The 16,664-nt window shown below is 34.4% G+C and overlaps 1 protein-coding gene across 3 annotated transcripts in view; it reads right to left on the bottom strand.

Annotated features, from left to right (window-relative positions):
- Positions 1-2,285: 2,285 nt before the first annotated feature.
- LOC149832408 (ankyrin repeat protein) overlaps positions 2,286-16,664 on the bottom strand; it is a 47,782-nt gene continuing 33,403 nt past the window's right edge. Inside the window, exons 3-6 of one of the 3 annotated variants that reach the window (XM_090012452.1) lie at positions 3,699-3,747; positions 3,084-3,190; positions 2,913-2,995; positions 2,286-2,812 (exon numbers count right to left, since the gene is read on the bottom strand). In XM_090012452.1, coding sequence (XP_089868578.1) covers positions 2,560-2,812; positions 2,913-2,995; positions 3,084-3,190; positions 3,699-3,747 — 492 coding nt within the window. In that variant the 3' untranslated portion in view covers positions 2,286-2,559. The remainder of the gene's footprint in view (positions 2,813-2,912; positions 2,996-3,083; positions 3,191-3,698; positions 3,748-16,664) is intronic. The other 2 variants (XM_090012450.1, XM_090012451.1) reach the window with 2 other exon arrangements.

Genomic DNA, 16,664 nt, shown 5'->3' with positions numbered 1-16,664 from the left:
CATCTAATGACTCAACTTGAATCTACTTCAAAAGAAAATGAACTTACGTCGGTTAGAATGAGTTGAAGGCCCATTTAAAAGAATGTCATAATTATCTACATGTATAACGCACCTAAGATCAATTTGGCTATGGATGAAATGCTATATATTCAGCTCTGCCAAAAATCAAGCTGAGAAAAAACCAAAAATGCCAATAAGGCAAACATATTCTAACCAAAAAGCCCTTGGCTCAATTTAAAATAGATTCGGTTAGTCTGACTAGTAATATATCCTTGTTTGTATATCACCACCTCTTGTTATATGAACTCTTTTAGTTCTTTCATATAAAATATTTATAAACCGAAGCCATAAAGATGGCACAGAATTTATACACACGTTTCAAACACTCTACATCGAAGTAACTATCAAAGCTATGAGGGGCTAACACCAGTGTGGAGGACCCGATGTAAAAGTAAATAAATAAATAAAAATATTATTGTAATTTTCACCCGTGGTTCAAATTCAAACCCACAAGTGGAGAGAGAGAGAGACTGTGTATGTGTGCTGTGTAAACAGGCAACCTATTACATCCAGAATGATTTTGTGTAAAATATAAGGTGTAATACTGTATGAAACTATGAGACCTGAATACAAGTTAGACAATATGCCTGTAGTCATTTGTACTTGCTCATGCTGTTGTTTACTTGATGATGGAGGAGTTGCAATTTGGAGAGTGAAGGTGATAAAGAGATGGAGAAAAAAATGCCAGAAAACCTAATACTTAAATAAACCAGCATTCTCATAAAATTAATTAGTCCAACTAATTAGGTAAATACTAATAATTATCAACTATTTATGTACCCAATTAATTATCTTTCTAGTTTCTATAAAATTAATGCAACTAATTAAGTAAATATCAATAATGACCCAGTTACTGTGAAACTACATACTTTTTAAAATTTTATATTATTAAAAATTAATTAAATTGCTCAGGCTCATCAGGCCGGCCTTGTAGCCCATGGGCCGACTGGGTTCAGCCCATGTATATAACAGGTCGGTTTTGGTCCAGTATCTAATGGGTCAAGGCTTAAAAACTTGACCCAAACCCAGCACATGGCAGTCTGGGTCAGCTTGACTCATTGGGCAGCCCGGTCTGTTACCCACCCCTAGTTTTAATTGACTATGAAACACAAGATTCTTGAACCTTCTTTTGTTACGGAGTTGTGAATCAAAAACAAAATTTGTTTTTTTGTTTTGTTTTCCTTTCTAGTTATGATCGGATTTGTAGTTGGACCATTAGTAAGGCGTCCAAGACCCAAACCTTGAAGTAAGGGTCAGTTTCCAATAAAGGTCGTGTAAAGGGTTGTTAGGGGTATTGTCGGATTGATAAGGAGACTCATCTCGAAGAGAGGAAAACTTATGAGTAATGAAACCCTAGATGCCCAATTTAGTTCATCTACCCTTTTTTATTTTTCATTCCTTTGTTCCTTTGAATGTCAACTATGAGTAAATCCTCTAAAGATCGTGTTCACTTAACTAGATAATAAAGATGGATCAACTATGAGGTGTGAGGATTCGAAATGGGGCGTGATGACAAGAACAAATCTGGAAGACCTTTTCGGATGGAGTGCAAAGGGTTGAACCGTCGGTAATAGAGATGGATCAACTAAGTTGAAGTGGAGCAGAGTTTCTATGGACTTTGGAAATAGTTGCGAGTATTTCGAACACGGTAAATTCAGGCATTATTGACAAAGTAGGGATGGGTGAAAATATGCCTCTTATTTTGGGTTACAAAAATGCCCTCATAGGGCATATAGTTGTATGAAGAGCCATCCAGGGTTATTGCGGGCATGATAGTTTACTTTTTTGGGGAAACCACGTGGGATGGTGAAGAGACTTCTACCCTTGTGTGAACCCTTATTTTAGGGTTTGACACAAGAATCCTTTTGTTGACTTCTTGAGAGCCATCAATGGTACCGCTTCAGAGAGAAGAGGAAGAATGAGACTGCATCACCATTGTCAAGGCTTTGGCGAAATAGAAGACAGTGATATCTTATCTCCTTTGGAGGTGTAGAGCATAGTCGCAAATATCGGCCTTTTTTTAAATATCTCGATTATGTCGTGACATTTCCAAAACTGATATAATCTTCAGAAAAACACGATATTTTCAAAATCACTTATTTATAAAACATCATGTTTTTATCTCGATATCATCACATCACGTTACTAATGTGATTTATATTTCCACGGATATATTTATATTCTCAATGTTTTTATTATACTTTTTTATATTTTTAAAAACAAGATTTGTTTGAGAAAAACAAATGTTTCTAACTGGAACCAGCAGCAATATTGTATTAAACCTCTCAAGAGACGAAATGAAGACCCACCCAGAATGCACAATCCGCGTGGGAGGACATCAAATAGGAGGAAAGGAAAGAAGCTACACCTACCAGGGAATTAGGAACATATGGGAAAAAAGGACAAAAAAAAAATGAAACCGATTTAGATGATAATTCGTACAAAGCAATCTGCAGCCTACCCCATTGCTCCAGGAATATCTCATCCTATTCTCTGTGCTCAATCCTCATCAGAGCTCTCATAAACCAAACCTAGCAAGCATTTGACAGCCTCGTCTGGTTTCTTATCAGTTTGCTCGTCCCTGACGGATCTCAGCAAGTCCTTGGATGTGCCTTGATCTATTTTTCCCTTCATTGACTCTCTAGTGCTAGAAGCTGGGCTCGATTGGTTTGCCTGAGTCCCTCCGGAGGGGCTAGAAATCCTGTGCCGCTTCGGTTTGATTTCAACAATGTTCTTCAGAAGGTTTTGCTGCCTGGTTTTATACAAATAACACAATTAGAACCAACAAAAAAGTCCTAGTAGCAGCGATCGTACTATTGCAACTAAAAGAGTCTGGATCCACAAAATATCACCTGATGCCGCTCTTAGGTTTCGGTTCTACACGTAAGTTCAACGGCAATGATGCAGGTGATGAATCTGCCAAACTAGCAGCTTTGTGTAGATTAATTAAGGAAAGAACATATTCACATTCAACTACACATTACAAAGGAACAGTCAAACGGTTGTGAATCACATAAGGATATCTTAAAGGCAGCAAATGCTCGCTTCTCTGTGCGTCGTAGAAGACGCTCAGCATCTTCCTCAGCTTCCATCTGCTCCTTTAGATAGAGCAGGTCATCACTGTCCAAGGCTGCAGCGGAAAGAATAAAATTCTACCACAAGAAAATCTAAGGGCTTGAATGGACAAGGAAAAGGTATACAGGACTCCTATCTTACACTCTCAAGCTTCTGAGGTTTGCATGCTAACCGAAGAAAGCCCCATTCTGTCCATTTAAGTAAGCATTCATGTAAAATGGATGGATAAGTATCGTATCCATTGTAAGCATGGTTTTTTTTTTAAAGGCAAGCTGAGGTTAGGCAGACCCCGGGTTGGGAGACCCCCACCAGTTACACAACATACCATTGGGTTTTGAACTTGCAACGTCCCAACACATGGTGACGTGCACTAACAGCTCCTACCAAACAAGTGGAGGAACCACCACAGGATACCTGGTAATTTTGATTCCAATGGACAAATGCAGGAACCCGCCTTCCACCACTTTGCTGGGGAATGATGGCTCTTCCTAAACTGTTTTCCTCTTTCCTAGGTCAATGACAAATCAAAGACATCGTAAAAGGTACTAGAAAGAAGAGAATACCGCCTCGTCCATGCAGATAACCACCACGTTCTCCAGCAACCTCCTGCATCTGCTTGGATCAACCGCCCAGTGCAACAAGCCAAAATCCCTGCCAGGGCATGTTATCAGCCTAAACTTAAAATGCAAAAGAAACTCTTTGAAGGAAAACAATATATAACACTCTATGTCACATGGGTGCGGGTGCGGCACTTTCATAAAACTTGGGTGCGGCAAAAAATATAAAAAATTATATATATATATATATATAGTCTAAAAGTTGGACATAAATGACCCTGGGTGTGTTGACCGTACCCACGGTCAGGTTGACCGCAACGGGTGCCGCACCCGACGTGGGTGCGGCACCTACTTGGCCGAGTTCCTGTGACATAGATAACACATTAAACCATAGTCACCAGTATAGTTCTTGGCAAGATTTTTCTCAGGAGCTTTTCAAAAAATTGTTTTTCTCAAAAAAAATCTTGAGAAAATATTGAAAATTTTATATTTTGAAATAGGTTTTTATAATATTTCCTTGCAAAAATACAAAGAAACAATTAGAAAAGTTTTTAAAATATAAAAGAAACAAAAAAAGATACTTAAAATATATAGAAAAACATGTTCTTTGACAATCTCGAGAATATCTTGTGATAATATCATGACAATTTTTGTTCTGACGATATTTTGAAAATCTAGAGAAAATATAAGCTGACCGACAATATCACGATATTGTCAAAATATCGAAGTTATCAGTGTCTATGCATTAAACATAGAAAAACTTATAAAAAAACAAGTCGTTCATCACATGAAGGGCAGGAATAAACACTTTTAGGGTGCATTTGCATCATGTGGAAGAGGGTGTCATGGCAGCACCTGCTGTGGCACCTTCTGCAAAATGCAAATCAGACCAAACCCACCCACCATGGAAAGCAGCCCCCATGTTTGCATTGCAGGCTGTCACATGGGTACGGTACGACACAGCAAGTTCGAAAAATGTGTGTACGTGTGTGTGTGTGTGTAACATTTTAAAATGAAAGAAACAATATTTTAAATGTAAAAAGAGGAACAAAGGGTAAAATGATTTGTTTTTTTAAATAACGGGGTGTTTGAAAATTTTTTCCTTTTTTTTTAAAGGGGTACTTTGTAAACCCCATTCCCAAAGCCTCTCTCTCTCTCTCTCTCTCTCTCTCTCTCTCTCTCTCTCTCTCTCTCAATGGAAAGAAAAACGAGAAGGACCCCCACAAGCAAGAGAAGAAGAAGATCAAGAAGCAAGGAGGAGGTAGGTACCTCTCTTTTTTCTTTCTCTTCTCCTACTGCTCTTGTTTTTCTTCCTCTTTCTCCTCGGGCAAGCAAAATAGCAAAACAAAGAGAGAGAGAGAGAGAGAGTTGAGGTTCGGGTTGGGTCCCAGTTGGACCCAACCCAGGCCCAGCACATACCCGTGCTGCGAGGTACCCATGTCGGGCCATGTTTATGTGACATAGATTACAGGGTAGGCTCCCCAGAAATGGCACAGGCGCCCATGCCCTTCTGCGGAGAGTTATATATATAATGATGTAATAAGTAAATACTCATTAGGAGTATTTTGGTCATTTCAATCCTTGTAATAAGTTGTGCCCATTAAAGGCAAATTAGTACTTTTACTTTATTTTGCCTTTTATTTTTTTATGTTTTTATAAGAACTATTTGGTCAAAGACCAAATAGAGCTGATGGGTTCTTTTTAGACTAGTCAACATAGAATCCAACAACTATATTTATAGCTATTGGAACAATCAACAGCTCTACTTGAGACTACCACTTGTGTATAAATAGGGGTGAACCCCCCTCTTGCTCTTTAATGTTCTTCTAAAGCATTCTAACTCATTTTATAAGTATATTATGAGTAAAATTAAAATGTTATTTATTTTTAATCTTGCTTTTGTTCTTTAATGTATGGTATTGCCCTTAGTGGTTTGTATTTCCTATTTGGCACCTTGTATTATCCCTTGGTGGACTTGTGCATGTGCACTTTGTGTTTATGTTATTGTAAGCCCTTTGAGGCTCTTGTTTTGTTTTTTCGCATATTTCATTACATGGTATCAGAGCAAGGGATTGTTGATCTTGGTATCTTGTCCGAGTTCATGCTTCGAAAGGAAAATTTGGATTGATATATGGCTTGGACTCTAGGCTCTCGTATTTTGGTATGTATCTTTTGTTAAATCTTTAAAAGATATTTATGATATATTTTTTCAAATTTGTTTAAAAACATTATGGTTATTTATTGGGCATATAAAATGTGTTTTTTAAATCAATTAGAATTAGAGTTTTTATGAAATGTCTTTTAATGAAATATTATTTTAATGGCCCTTTATCTCATAAGTAGTCCATTCTTAAGCTCCTTCCGGGAAGTTCTCCATATTATTATTATTTTTAATACAAAAATATATAATTGTATGCTCTCAGGTACGTGTTCATTCAAAGGATACATATTTATTTTGGGTTTCTTAACACTATTTGGATTATTGGTGACTTTATGCACGTGTCAAAAGCATGTTCTTTGAATTCTATGTGGTGCTTTCATGATTTGTATGCTCTCATGAGATTGCTCTATTAGTATATCATCTTCATATTTATGTGTCGTGGACATATGTCTATGCATATTTTTATGTGCCATTTCAAAATTGTTTTTGGTATTTTGGGTTAAAAAATTAGATGTGTTCTCAAATTAAATTGAAATTAGAGTTTTTTTTTAAATCTCTTTTTAAGTGAGCTAGTGTTTTAATGTCGCTTGTGTAATCATGGTGTTCCTATGCATATCTTATATGATCCTTCATAGCTTTTGTATAGGATATGTGGCTTTAAAGTTATTAAATTATTGCATATACATGAATTTTGATCTCTTTGTGAGTATCTATGATTAGTTGTACTCATAGTGACAAAAGTTAAAAACAACAAAATCTTGATTGGCAAAAACTCAAGAGATTTTGAAATTCTTCATAAATCTTGCATTTTTTCAGAAAAATCTTGGGAATTAAAAATAAATTAAAAAATATAAAAATTATTTTTTATAAAAAATATAAATAAAACACATTTAAAAATAAAAATCTTGGGGGTTTAGACAATAAATATCTTTTAAAAATACAAATATCATGATATTTGTCACAATTTGAAAATTTCGAGTGAAATTGCAATTTTAAACTTTCAGGCAATTTCTCATGATATATCGGCAGAATTTTTATAAATCTCGCAATATATCTGCAAGGTTTTTATAAATCTCACGATATTTGTCATAGAGGTTATACTTGTGTAAACTCTTGGTTTTCTATATGATTTATTGAGAATCTCTATATGTGTTTTGGCCTTTTTTTAATATTATATGCCATTGTATGCTCTCATGAGATTGCTCTATTGGTATATCATCTTCATATTTATATGTCATGGACATATGTCTATGCATGTTTTTATGTGTCATTTCAAAATTGTTTTCGGTATTTTGAGTTAAAAAATTAAACGTGTTCTCAAATTAAATTGAAATTAGAGTTTTTTCTTAAAATCTCCTTTTAAGTGAGCTATTGTTTTATTGTCTCTTGTGTAAGCATGATAATTCAAAATATATTTTGAGTATGTTAGTATCTTATGTGAAATCATGGTGTTTCTATATATATCGTATGTGATCCTTCATAGCTTTTGTATAGGATATGTGGCTTTAAAGTTATTAGATTATTGCATATACATGAATTTTGATCTCTTTGAGTATCCATGATTAGTTGTACTTGTGTATACTCTTGGTTTTCTATATGGTTCCTTGAGATTCTCTATATGTGTTTTATCCCTTTTTTAATGTTATATGTTATTGTTGTCGCATAATAGCTTTTAGTTTTTAATCCAAATTGAGATATTTCTCTATATAGCTTGCTTATATTGGTCATGCTCATTGTTATTGATGTGATCTTGATTGCCTTTGCTTACATAAGGTTTATGAAAAATTATCAATTGGCATCTTGTTTGCATATGATTACTCTATATTTCATCTACCTTTATTGGTTTTGATTTAAAACCTTGTTTTTCGAATCGGCTCTTTTATATGAACTCACTTATTTGGAGATTGATTTTCGTAAGCTCATATCGCCTTTTTATGGCATTTTATTTTTCTATAACAGAATTTTATATGATGCATCACTTATTTTTGGCCCATTGTTATTGGGTCAGGGTCAACCGTTGAGGTGAGCTATGTGTGCAACATATGTCATCTTATCAGTCTAGATTCTCAAGGGTGACGAGTGACGTGTTGTCACTTATCTTGGGTCTGATTGATAGTTGATTGGCCTCTGGATCCATGTTGGCTTTGATTGAACCAAAGATGTTTGTTGGGGTGAGTTGTGTTGAGAAACTTTGTTTTGATGTCACATAATATAATACACTGTCGTATTTGATTTCATATAATATGATAATATGTCCTCTTGAAACATGTTATATTATGACTGAATATGTTTTGCCATAAAACTAACGAGTATTTGATGCAAGGATATCTCACCCAAAAAGGATGGAGACTTCCTGTTCAAGTACAACTAGTGCAATCATACTCCTTGAAGAAAAAGCTTGATGAGCCATGCATTCCTAAAGTTCAAATGAAGAGATCGGCTACCTCAAGATGAAGACTTTTTTTTCTTCTTTAGAGTCATATGTAACAGAACCTTCAGGAACATGCATATTACATACTCATTCATAAAAACTATATCATAAAAGTATACGATAGTTTCAAAAAGCTCCTTTTTGAAAACTAATAATTGTACCTTCTTACAACCCTTTATGAAAAAGATATTTTGTCATGTAATAATTGTACCTTACACTATATACAAGACAACATGAAAAAGAAATGTAGGAAAAAGACAAAAACATAAAATCGGCTACATAGAGAAAAACAAATATAATATGTTTTTGAAAAGACTTTAGTTACTTTCTTTAAAGAAATGTTTTTAATATAAGAAGACAAAAACATAAAATCGGCTACACAAAAAAAAACAAATATAATGTATTTTTGAAAAGACTCTAGTTACCTTCTTTAAAAGAAATGTTTTTAATATAAGAAGAAGACAAAAAACATAAAATCGGCTACACAAAGAAATACAAATATAATATGTTTTTGAAAGGACTCTAGTTACCTTTTTACAAAACCATAGAATGTCGACTTACTTGAAGTCATCATTCTCTTTGTACAAAGCATTAAATACCTCCTGAAACAAATCCTTGTTAATATCCTTCTCAAAGAATGTCGACTTTCTTTTAGTTCTCATTCTCTCTGAAGACTTTGAAAAATACAACATAAAGAAAACACTTGACATGACTATGTACAAATATATATCTCAAAGCACTCAATGTACTTACACTCATTTAAAGTAAAGAAGTACTTATGTACCTCAAATCATTAATTAGAATAAAGACAAAACTACAATCCAACGTTCAATGTACTATTGTAAGAAATAGACTTTTTACATAAAATATTACAACGACTAGTGTACCCTATATTTTTCTTTTATAGAAAAAAAGCATTCTCGAATTTCTCTAAAGATATTTTTGAAATGACATAACATTTCACATTTCAAAAAGGCTACGATTTCAAAAAGTAACGACTACTTTTTTAAAGTTATATAAACACACTCAAATAAACTATTCAATATGGAATGGAATAGACGTGTGAGCTTACAACGAGAAAAATTCCTATTCAATATTTGAAAAGAGATCCTTGAAAAAGAAAGAGAAAAAGAAAAGAAAGAAAAGAGAAAAAGTCAAGTCCAACTCTTTGACAAAGAGCATCCTCTGAGTGACAAACAGAACATTCTGAGAATCCTTCATTCGTGCATTCATATCATTCTGAAGGTTCTATAGGAAGTATTGTAACTCTGTTATTCACTGTTTTCCTTCTTTGTTGAAAGAAGTAGACCTCTGTGAAAGAGGGTGTTGCCCTTCTTTGTTGAGAGAAGAAGACCTCTGTGAAAGAGGGTGTTGTCCTTCTCTGTTGAGGGAAGAAGACCTCTGAGGAAGAGGGTGTTGTACTATTTATCCGGTGACTCGGATGTTATAGTGGAAAGCTCAAGTGGTTTGCTTGGGGACTGGATGTAGGTCTGGGTACTGACCGAACCAGTATAAATTCTGTGTTTTATGTGTTGTGCCTTATTGCCTGATTATTTTATTTTTATCGATCTTTATCGTATTTCACTATTCACCCCCCCTCTAGTGGAATTTCAAGTTGTGTGCACCTCGTTTTTTGTAAGTTTAGATTGTTGGCTTATAGTTCGGCTCTCACTTACAGTTGTTTAATCTCTAGTTCTATGAGTGTGTTGTATCACTCATTTTTTTATTTAGCCATTATTATTATTATTATCATTATTATTATTATTATGTTGGATGCTTATAATTATGTTTCTCTATGATGGCTATCTATTTTTAAAACCATGGTGTTTCGAAAGATTGTTAAAATTTATATATTTATTCTTCTTGGTGATGCCTCTTATATAAGTGTCATTTTATGTAGACAAGAGATGTTTTTCAATGTGGTGAGTTATGTGCACCCAATAGTTATTCACACTTTTTATATGTTTGTTTAGCCTATAAGTGGCATTGTGATTGTGCTCTTGTTCTAGTAGTTGATACACTTGAATTTTGAGTGTCATTTTATTTAAACAAGAGATGCTTTTCAATGTGGTGAGTTATGTGCACCTATTGGTTATTCACACTTTTTATGTGTTTGTTTAACTCATAAGTGGCACTGTGATTGTTCTCTTGTTCTAGTAGCTGATACACTTGAATTTTGAGGTTTGGAGGTCTAGTGAGTTGATTGCTTGTAGTATTCAAACTATTGTTGAGGTTTGCAAAATTTCACTTGACATTTGTGGGATTTTAAATCTCTTTATATTTTTTGCAAATTAATGTTGATTTGCAAATATCATTCCTTTTGTTATGTGGGATTTTTAAAATCTCTCAATGAAATTTCTAAACTTTTACTACTTGTTTTTCTTTATATGGAAAAATATATTGATAAATTTTATGCATTTCATGGATAACATATATATATATAGCTATATATATTTTAAAGATTGTTATTTGGTCTTTTATACTTAAACCCATTCTAAGTTGTGAGTGAATTTTAATGGGTTGTGATTTATGAGATTGCTCTTATTCATTACTATGTGCATTAAAAATGATATATATATATATATATATATATATATATATGTTTCGTATTGATTATCTTGTTCATATTATTGTATGCATAAATTTAATTAACTCCGCTTTTCTTGAAGGGTTTTTTTTTGAAGTGTTATACTTTATATGCATGTTGTTTTTAGTATAAATTGATGATTTGTTTTATTTAAGTGTTTTTCTAAAAATTTGGGATATTATTAATGCATGATTGTTTATATCTTCTTGATAAAATATATGTTCTTGTCATTAAATTTTCTTATGATCAATGTTTATGTTTTCTTAAAAAATATGTTGATTTTGGGTTTATGATTGCCTAATTTGATTTCATAAATTTTCTCTTTGAGGTATGTTCCTCTTATCTTTCTTAATGATTGTCTAATGTTTCTAGAATTATTACTTAAGGTGCATATCTTACTTGTTTTTAAAAATTATGTAGTTTATAGTACCTTTATATTTTGTTGGAGAACTTAACCATCATATATATATATATATATATATATACACTATAGTATTATATACATCTACTTTAATCTATGTTATTCTTGTTCAAAATATATTTTGAAACTATTTCCATAACTATTTTTTAACTATTGTGTTAAAACGTTTTCTTTAAAACTATTTAGTTATGATACCGTCTTTTGTGTAGTTGGAACCTTTGTTTTTGTTCTCTCAGTAGGTTCTTAAAGATCATATAGGTTGAAAAAAAAATCTAATTTTGATGCATCATTTCATGAAGATGGAGATAGCCGATGAAGGCATTTGATGAAGATTATCAATGAAGACTTGTATTTAATGAAGACTTTCGAAGACTTGTATTTTATTAAGACCTTTGAGGACTTGTATTTTCAAACTTTCGGTTATCACACTGCTAGTTTGAGGGAGAGTGTTAAGTTTATATATATATATATATATATATATATGAAATAGGTAAATACCCATTAGGGGTATTTTGGTTATTTCAGTCATTGTAATAGGCTATGCTCATTAGGTGCACATTACTACTTTTACTTTATTTGTTATTTTTGTCCTTTTCTGTTTTTATAAAGATTATTTGGTCAAAGACCAAATAAAGTTATTGGGTTCTTTTTAGACTAGTCAATAGAGTTGTTGGAACAGTCCAACAACTATATTTATAGTTAGAACAGTCCAACAATGTATAAATAGGGGTGACCCCCCTCTTGTTCTTTAATGCTCTTTTAAAACATTCTAACTCATTTTATGAGTATATTATGAATAAAATGTTATTTATTTTTAATCTTGCTTTTGTGCCTCAATGCATGGTATTGCCCTTAGTGGCGGTTTTGTATTGCCTATGTTGGCACCTTGTATTGTCTCTTGGTGGACTTATGCATGTGCACTTTGTGTTTGTGTTATTGTAAGCCCTTTGAGGTTCTTGTTTTGTTTTTCCGCATATTTCATTACAGAGAATATCCAGTTTCCATGCAAGGCAAATATGCCATTAATGAAAAAGGTCATTTAAGGCCAAACTTGAGCAGCATCTAAGCCCTAGAAATAACCTAAATAAAGATCAATTAAGCCAACAAGAAATAGTTCATAGCAATCATTCTGTCACGAAACAGCTACTGAGAAACTGCAATATCATGTATGCAGTGAAGAATCGTCCAGTGGTTGCATAAGAGAGAACCAAAGTGCTAGAAAAGTTCAACTTCTTTATTGCTCTGCTAAGATTACATGATGAAAGAGATGGTCACGCTTCTGGCTAGGAGCACGCACACAATTCTCAAGATTTAAATATGGAATACCATTATTTGAAGAAACAAACTCGCATTAGCTTCATCACATGGGAAAATGCTTGCATAGAAAATATGCTCTAAGCAAAATTAGAATTTGTTGTCTAATCAATAAATCCAACCAACAAAAATAGAACCCCAAAGCCACCTCTTCCCCATACCAAACACAGCAAGCCATTTGAATTCCTATGCCAAATATCAAATTTTCAACAGCTATAGAAATCACAGAAAGTTCCAATTCTTATAACAGGAATGATTAGTGATACAAATGGGCAGAGATATCCAGTCGCATCTTGTGGCATTTCACAGTGAATAATAAGTTGAAAAGATAATAAAAACTGAGAGAGCTGCAATATCCATGGAGGTCAGCTTACTATCTCTGGAAGGATAATAATGCTGCAGACATGTAAGCAGTACAGCTGGCTTAAGTATCCCATAATACAGATTCCAGACAATGAACCCACAAAATTCCATGGGATACATCCTTTTTTTGATAGGAGACAATGAACTTACAGGTAAACCACTACTAAAAGGTAAGAGTTTTCCCTTAAAACATACTGAGAGAAACCAGCATTGAAGCAAAGATCTACAGAATAGATACCCTATGTTGTCATATAGATAGATCTTACATGCCCACAAGGACTCCACTCATCTGATAGGGGCGACTTGTGAATGTCACCAAGTTGACGGGACATCACAAGGTCGAAACCCATGGGTGGTGTCATTTGCCGCAAGGTTGAATCTGGGTGTACTTGTTAGGAATGTTATTTATGTGAGTCTGAGTCTGTAATTTCATAATTGTGCTGTCTTTTAATATTTTGTATCTTATAGAAGGGTATTATGGTAAAATACCAGAACCCTAATGCAGCCCTTGTAGTGTATACACACACACACAAAATGATTCAGCAGCCAACCGCAAGCCACCAAAACGTGGGGTCGAGTCTACTACTTCTCATCATCTCCTTGAAACTAACAGTGGCTGATTTTTTATGGTAATAGAGTATTAGAGTATTTATGTAACATAAAAGTACGAGTCTTGTGGCATGTTCTTAATTGCAATATATTTAACATTTTGCATTGTTCTTGTAAGATAGTTGATGTTTGATGATGTCTTATGCGGCTCATAGAGACAAATGCTTCATAGTGATTTTATGGTTGTATTTTGTGCAATTCATCATTGTTTCATGTGTTATGATTTTTAAAAAATTTGCTAATTTGTTCTGATTTTTCATGATTTTTTGGAAAATTTTGAAAAGTTTTTATTAAAAAATTATGACTTTTTACGATATATCTTATTTTGGGTCTGACCGATATGGGTACCAATATGATACTTACAACCTTGCGTAGAAGTATTTGTTTTTCGGTTCATCCTAAATGTTTTATTTCTTATTAGTCGTTTTTTGTTTACTCAACAAACATTCTTAGTCATGATTCAATCTTGTTATGAACCTAAATCCTATATTGAAATTGTGTTGGAATCTGAGTGGCAGAAAGCTATGTGTGAGGAGTTGGAAGCACCGAAAAGAATAAAGGCCTAGGAGTTAGTCAAGCTGCCAGATGAAAAGAATGTAGTTGGATGCAAGTGGGTGTATAAAATCAAGACTAGAGATGATGGATCAATAGAAAGATATAAAGCTTGACTTCTAGCAAAAGGGTACAACCAACAATATGGGTAGACTTTGCTAAAACCTTTGTTCCAATTGCCCACATGACTACTATCAAGACCTTGTTCGCAATGGCTGCATTCATAAGGTGGGACTTATGGCAAGTAAATGTCAAAAATGTTTTCCTAAATGGAGATTTAGAAGAGAAAATATAGATGGAATTGCCTCAAGGAGTTGTTGACAAGAAGGGTCGAGTATGTAACCTAAAAAGAGCTTCGTATGGCTTGAAGCAAGCCCCTAGAGCAATGGTTGCAGTCATAAGGTGGGACTTATGGCAAGTAAATGTCAAAAATGCTTTCCTAAATGGAGATTTAGAAGAGAAAATATAGATGGAATTGCCTCAAGGAGTTGTTGACAAGAAGGGTCGAGTATGTAACCTAAAAAGAGCTTTGTATGGCTTGAAGCAAGCCCCTAGAGCTTGGTATGATAAATTTAGTTCAACATTGATGAGATTGGTCTTTAAGTAGAGCTTACATGATCCTGCACTATTTGTGCTTTTGTTGTATGTAGATTATGATCGAGAATGTAAAGTTTCAATTGGCTGAAAGTTCTGAGATGAAGGACTTGGGAAAATTGAATTATTTTTTGGGGCTTGAGGTTGCATACTTAAAAAGAGGTTACTAGTTTACTCAACATAAGTACACAGTTGCTTTGATTAGCAAAGCAAGGTTAGCTGATGTCAAGAAACTAGTAGAGACTCCTATGAAAGCCAATTCCAAGTTAAATTCATATAGTCAGCCTCTTGATGATCTGACTGTGCAGTTGGTAGGGAGTTTGATATACTTGACTATCACAAGGCCAAATATTATGTTGTGCATATGGTGAGCCAATTCACGAGTGCTTCTAGATCCTCTCACTTGGCAGCAGTTTTGATGATCATCAGATATGTTAAAAGCACAATGCATTATGCCCTACTCTTTTTTGCTTCATCTGCATTAGAATTGAGAGCCTATTGTGATGTAGATTTTGGAGGGGTATCTCAGAACAAACATTCTACTATAAGGTTTTGTATATTCTTGGAGATTCTTTGATATCGTGAAAAGGAAAAAAGCATCAAAGAGTTGCTCTGTCCACAGTTGAGGTAGAATATCGTGCAATGGCCCAAGTTACAACAGAGATAACATGGTTTAGATCAATGTTGTATCTAATTGTACGATACGGTATGATACGTATCGTAACTATGGCCTAACTCAATACGATACACTTGTATTGCGATACAAGTGTGTATCGTATCTGTATCGGCAGTATTATACGATACAACCCTGTATCATATGATATAGGTTGTATCGTACGATACATGTGTAGCACACTTTAAAAAGTCCAAAAGTTAACCGTTTTCATTTTGGGTTTTAAAGACCTCTTGAAGGTTGATTATCTCATTCATGTAGAGGCCTTTAAAAGAGAACCTATGCACCCTAAGATGCATGAGAGTGATTTGGGTGTCGATTCGTAGGCAGAGGAGAGGGATTTTGCAGATTTCTCACATAAAAATGCATTTCCATCATTTTTCACTCAAGGGAGTGGGCTAAGGTAACAAATCTGTATTTTTTGCTTCTCGCTGAATTTTTTTGTGAGAAGATGGCATCTGATGATCCGGCATCTATGTCACAGGGATTCGGCTAGCAGGGTGTCGCACCCGCGTCGACGCGACTCGACGCGGGTGCGGGTGCGGTTAACCCGATCCTGGGTGCGTTGACCGCACCCAGGGTCATTTCGGTCCATTTTTGTTTGGATATTTTTTTTTAAATTGCCCTACGAAATGGGCTGCAGAATTTTAAAAAAAAATGAGCTTTGTTGGCATCCCATGCTATTCCTGCTTCCAAACAATTAATTCACAGCATTGGAAAACAGACTGTTAACTTGGAAATGATGATCCATCTTCCTCAAAAATTAAAACCAAAATTCAAGAGCCTTTTGAAGTCTTTATGCTTCAACCAACCAGATCCTTTTTCGTCAAGGATTTTCTCTCTCCATAATAAATGATAATGGTGGTGGTAGAGCCTTGGTGGCTATTAGTATTCACTTTTCTCCTGACGAGATGGGTGCTCTAGCCGTAGCCTTGTGTAGACCTCTCTTTTCCACAAGTCAAATCCAATAAATTTCTTTTAGTTGTCATCTGTGTGCAACTGTATATAAAATGAAATTTGAAGAACCCTAGGCAATGGCGTGGCAGTGGCGTTGTAGGCCTCGTAAAGACTCTCTCTCCAACAAACCACGTCAAACCTTTTGCATATATTTTTTTTCGTGAAGACCAGGGAGTTTCAGACATGATTGAATCATGACAGTCAGCAGAACGCAGCAGGCTAGGTCGATCTGATTGCCAATCCTTTCGGTTCATCAATTCTGTCCCGTTGAGCTAAAGTACACAACAAGCAAAACGTGGGTAACAAGTCT

The sequence above is a fragment of the Nuphar pumila genome, chromosome 7, assembly GCF_984573655.1.
Source record: "Nuphar pumila chromosome 7, dmNupPumi1.hap1.1, whole genome shotgun sequence".
Taxonomy (NCBI): domain Eukaryota; kingdom Viridiplantae; phylum Streptophyta; class Magnoliopsida; order Nymphaeales; family Nymphaeaceae; genus Nuphar; species Nuphar pumila.
This window is presented reverse-complemented; position numbering and strand designations above follow the sequence as displayed.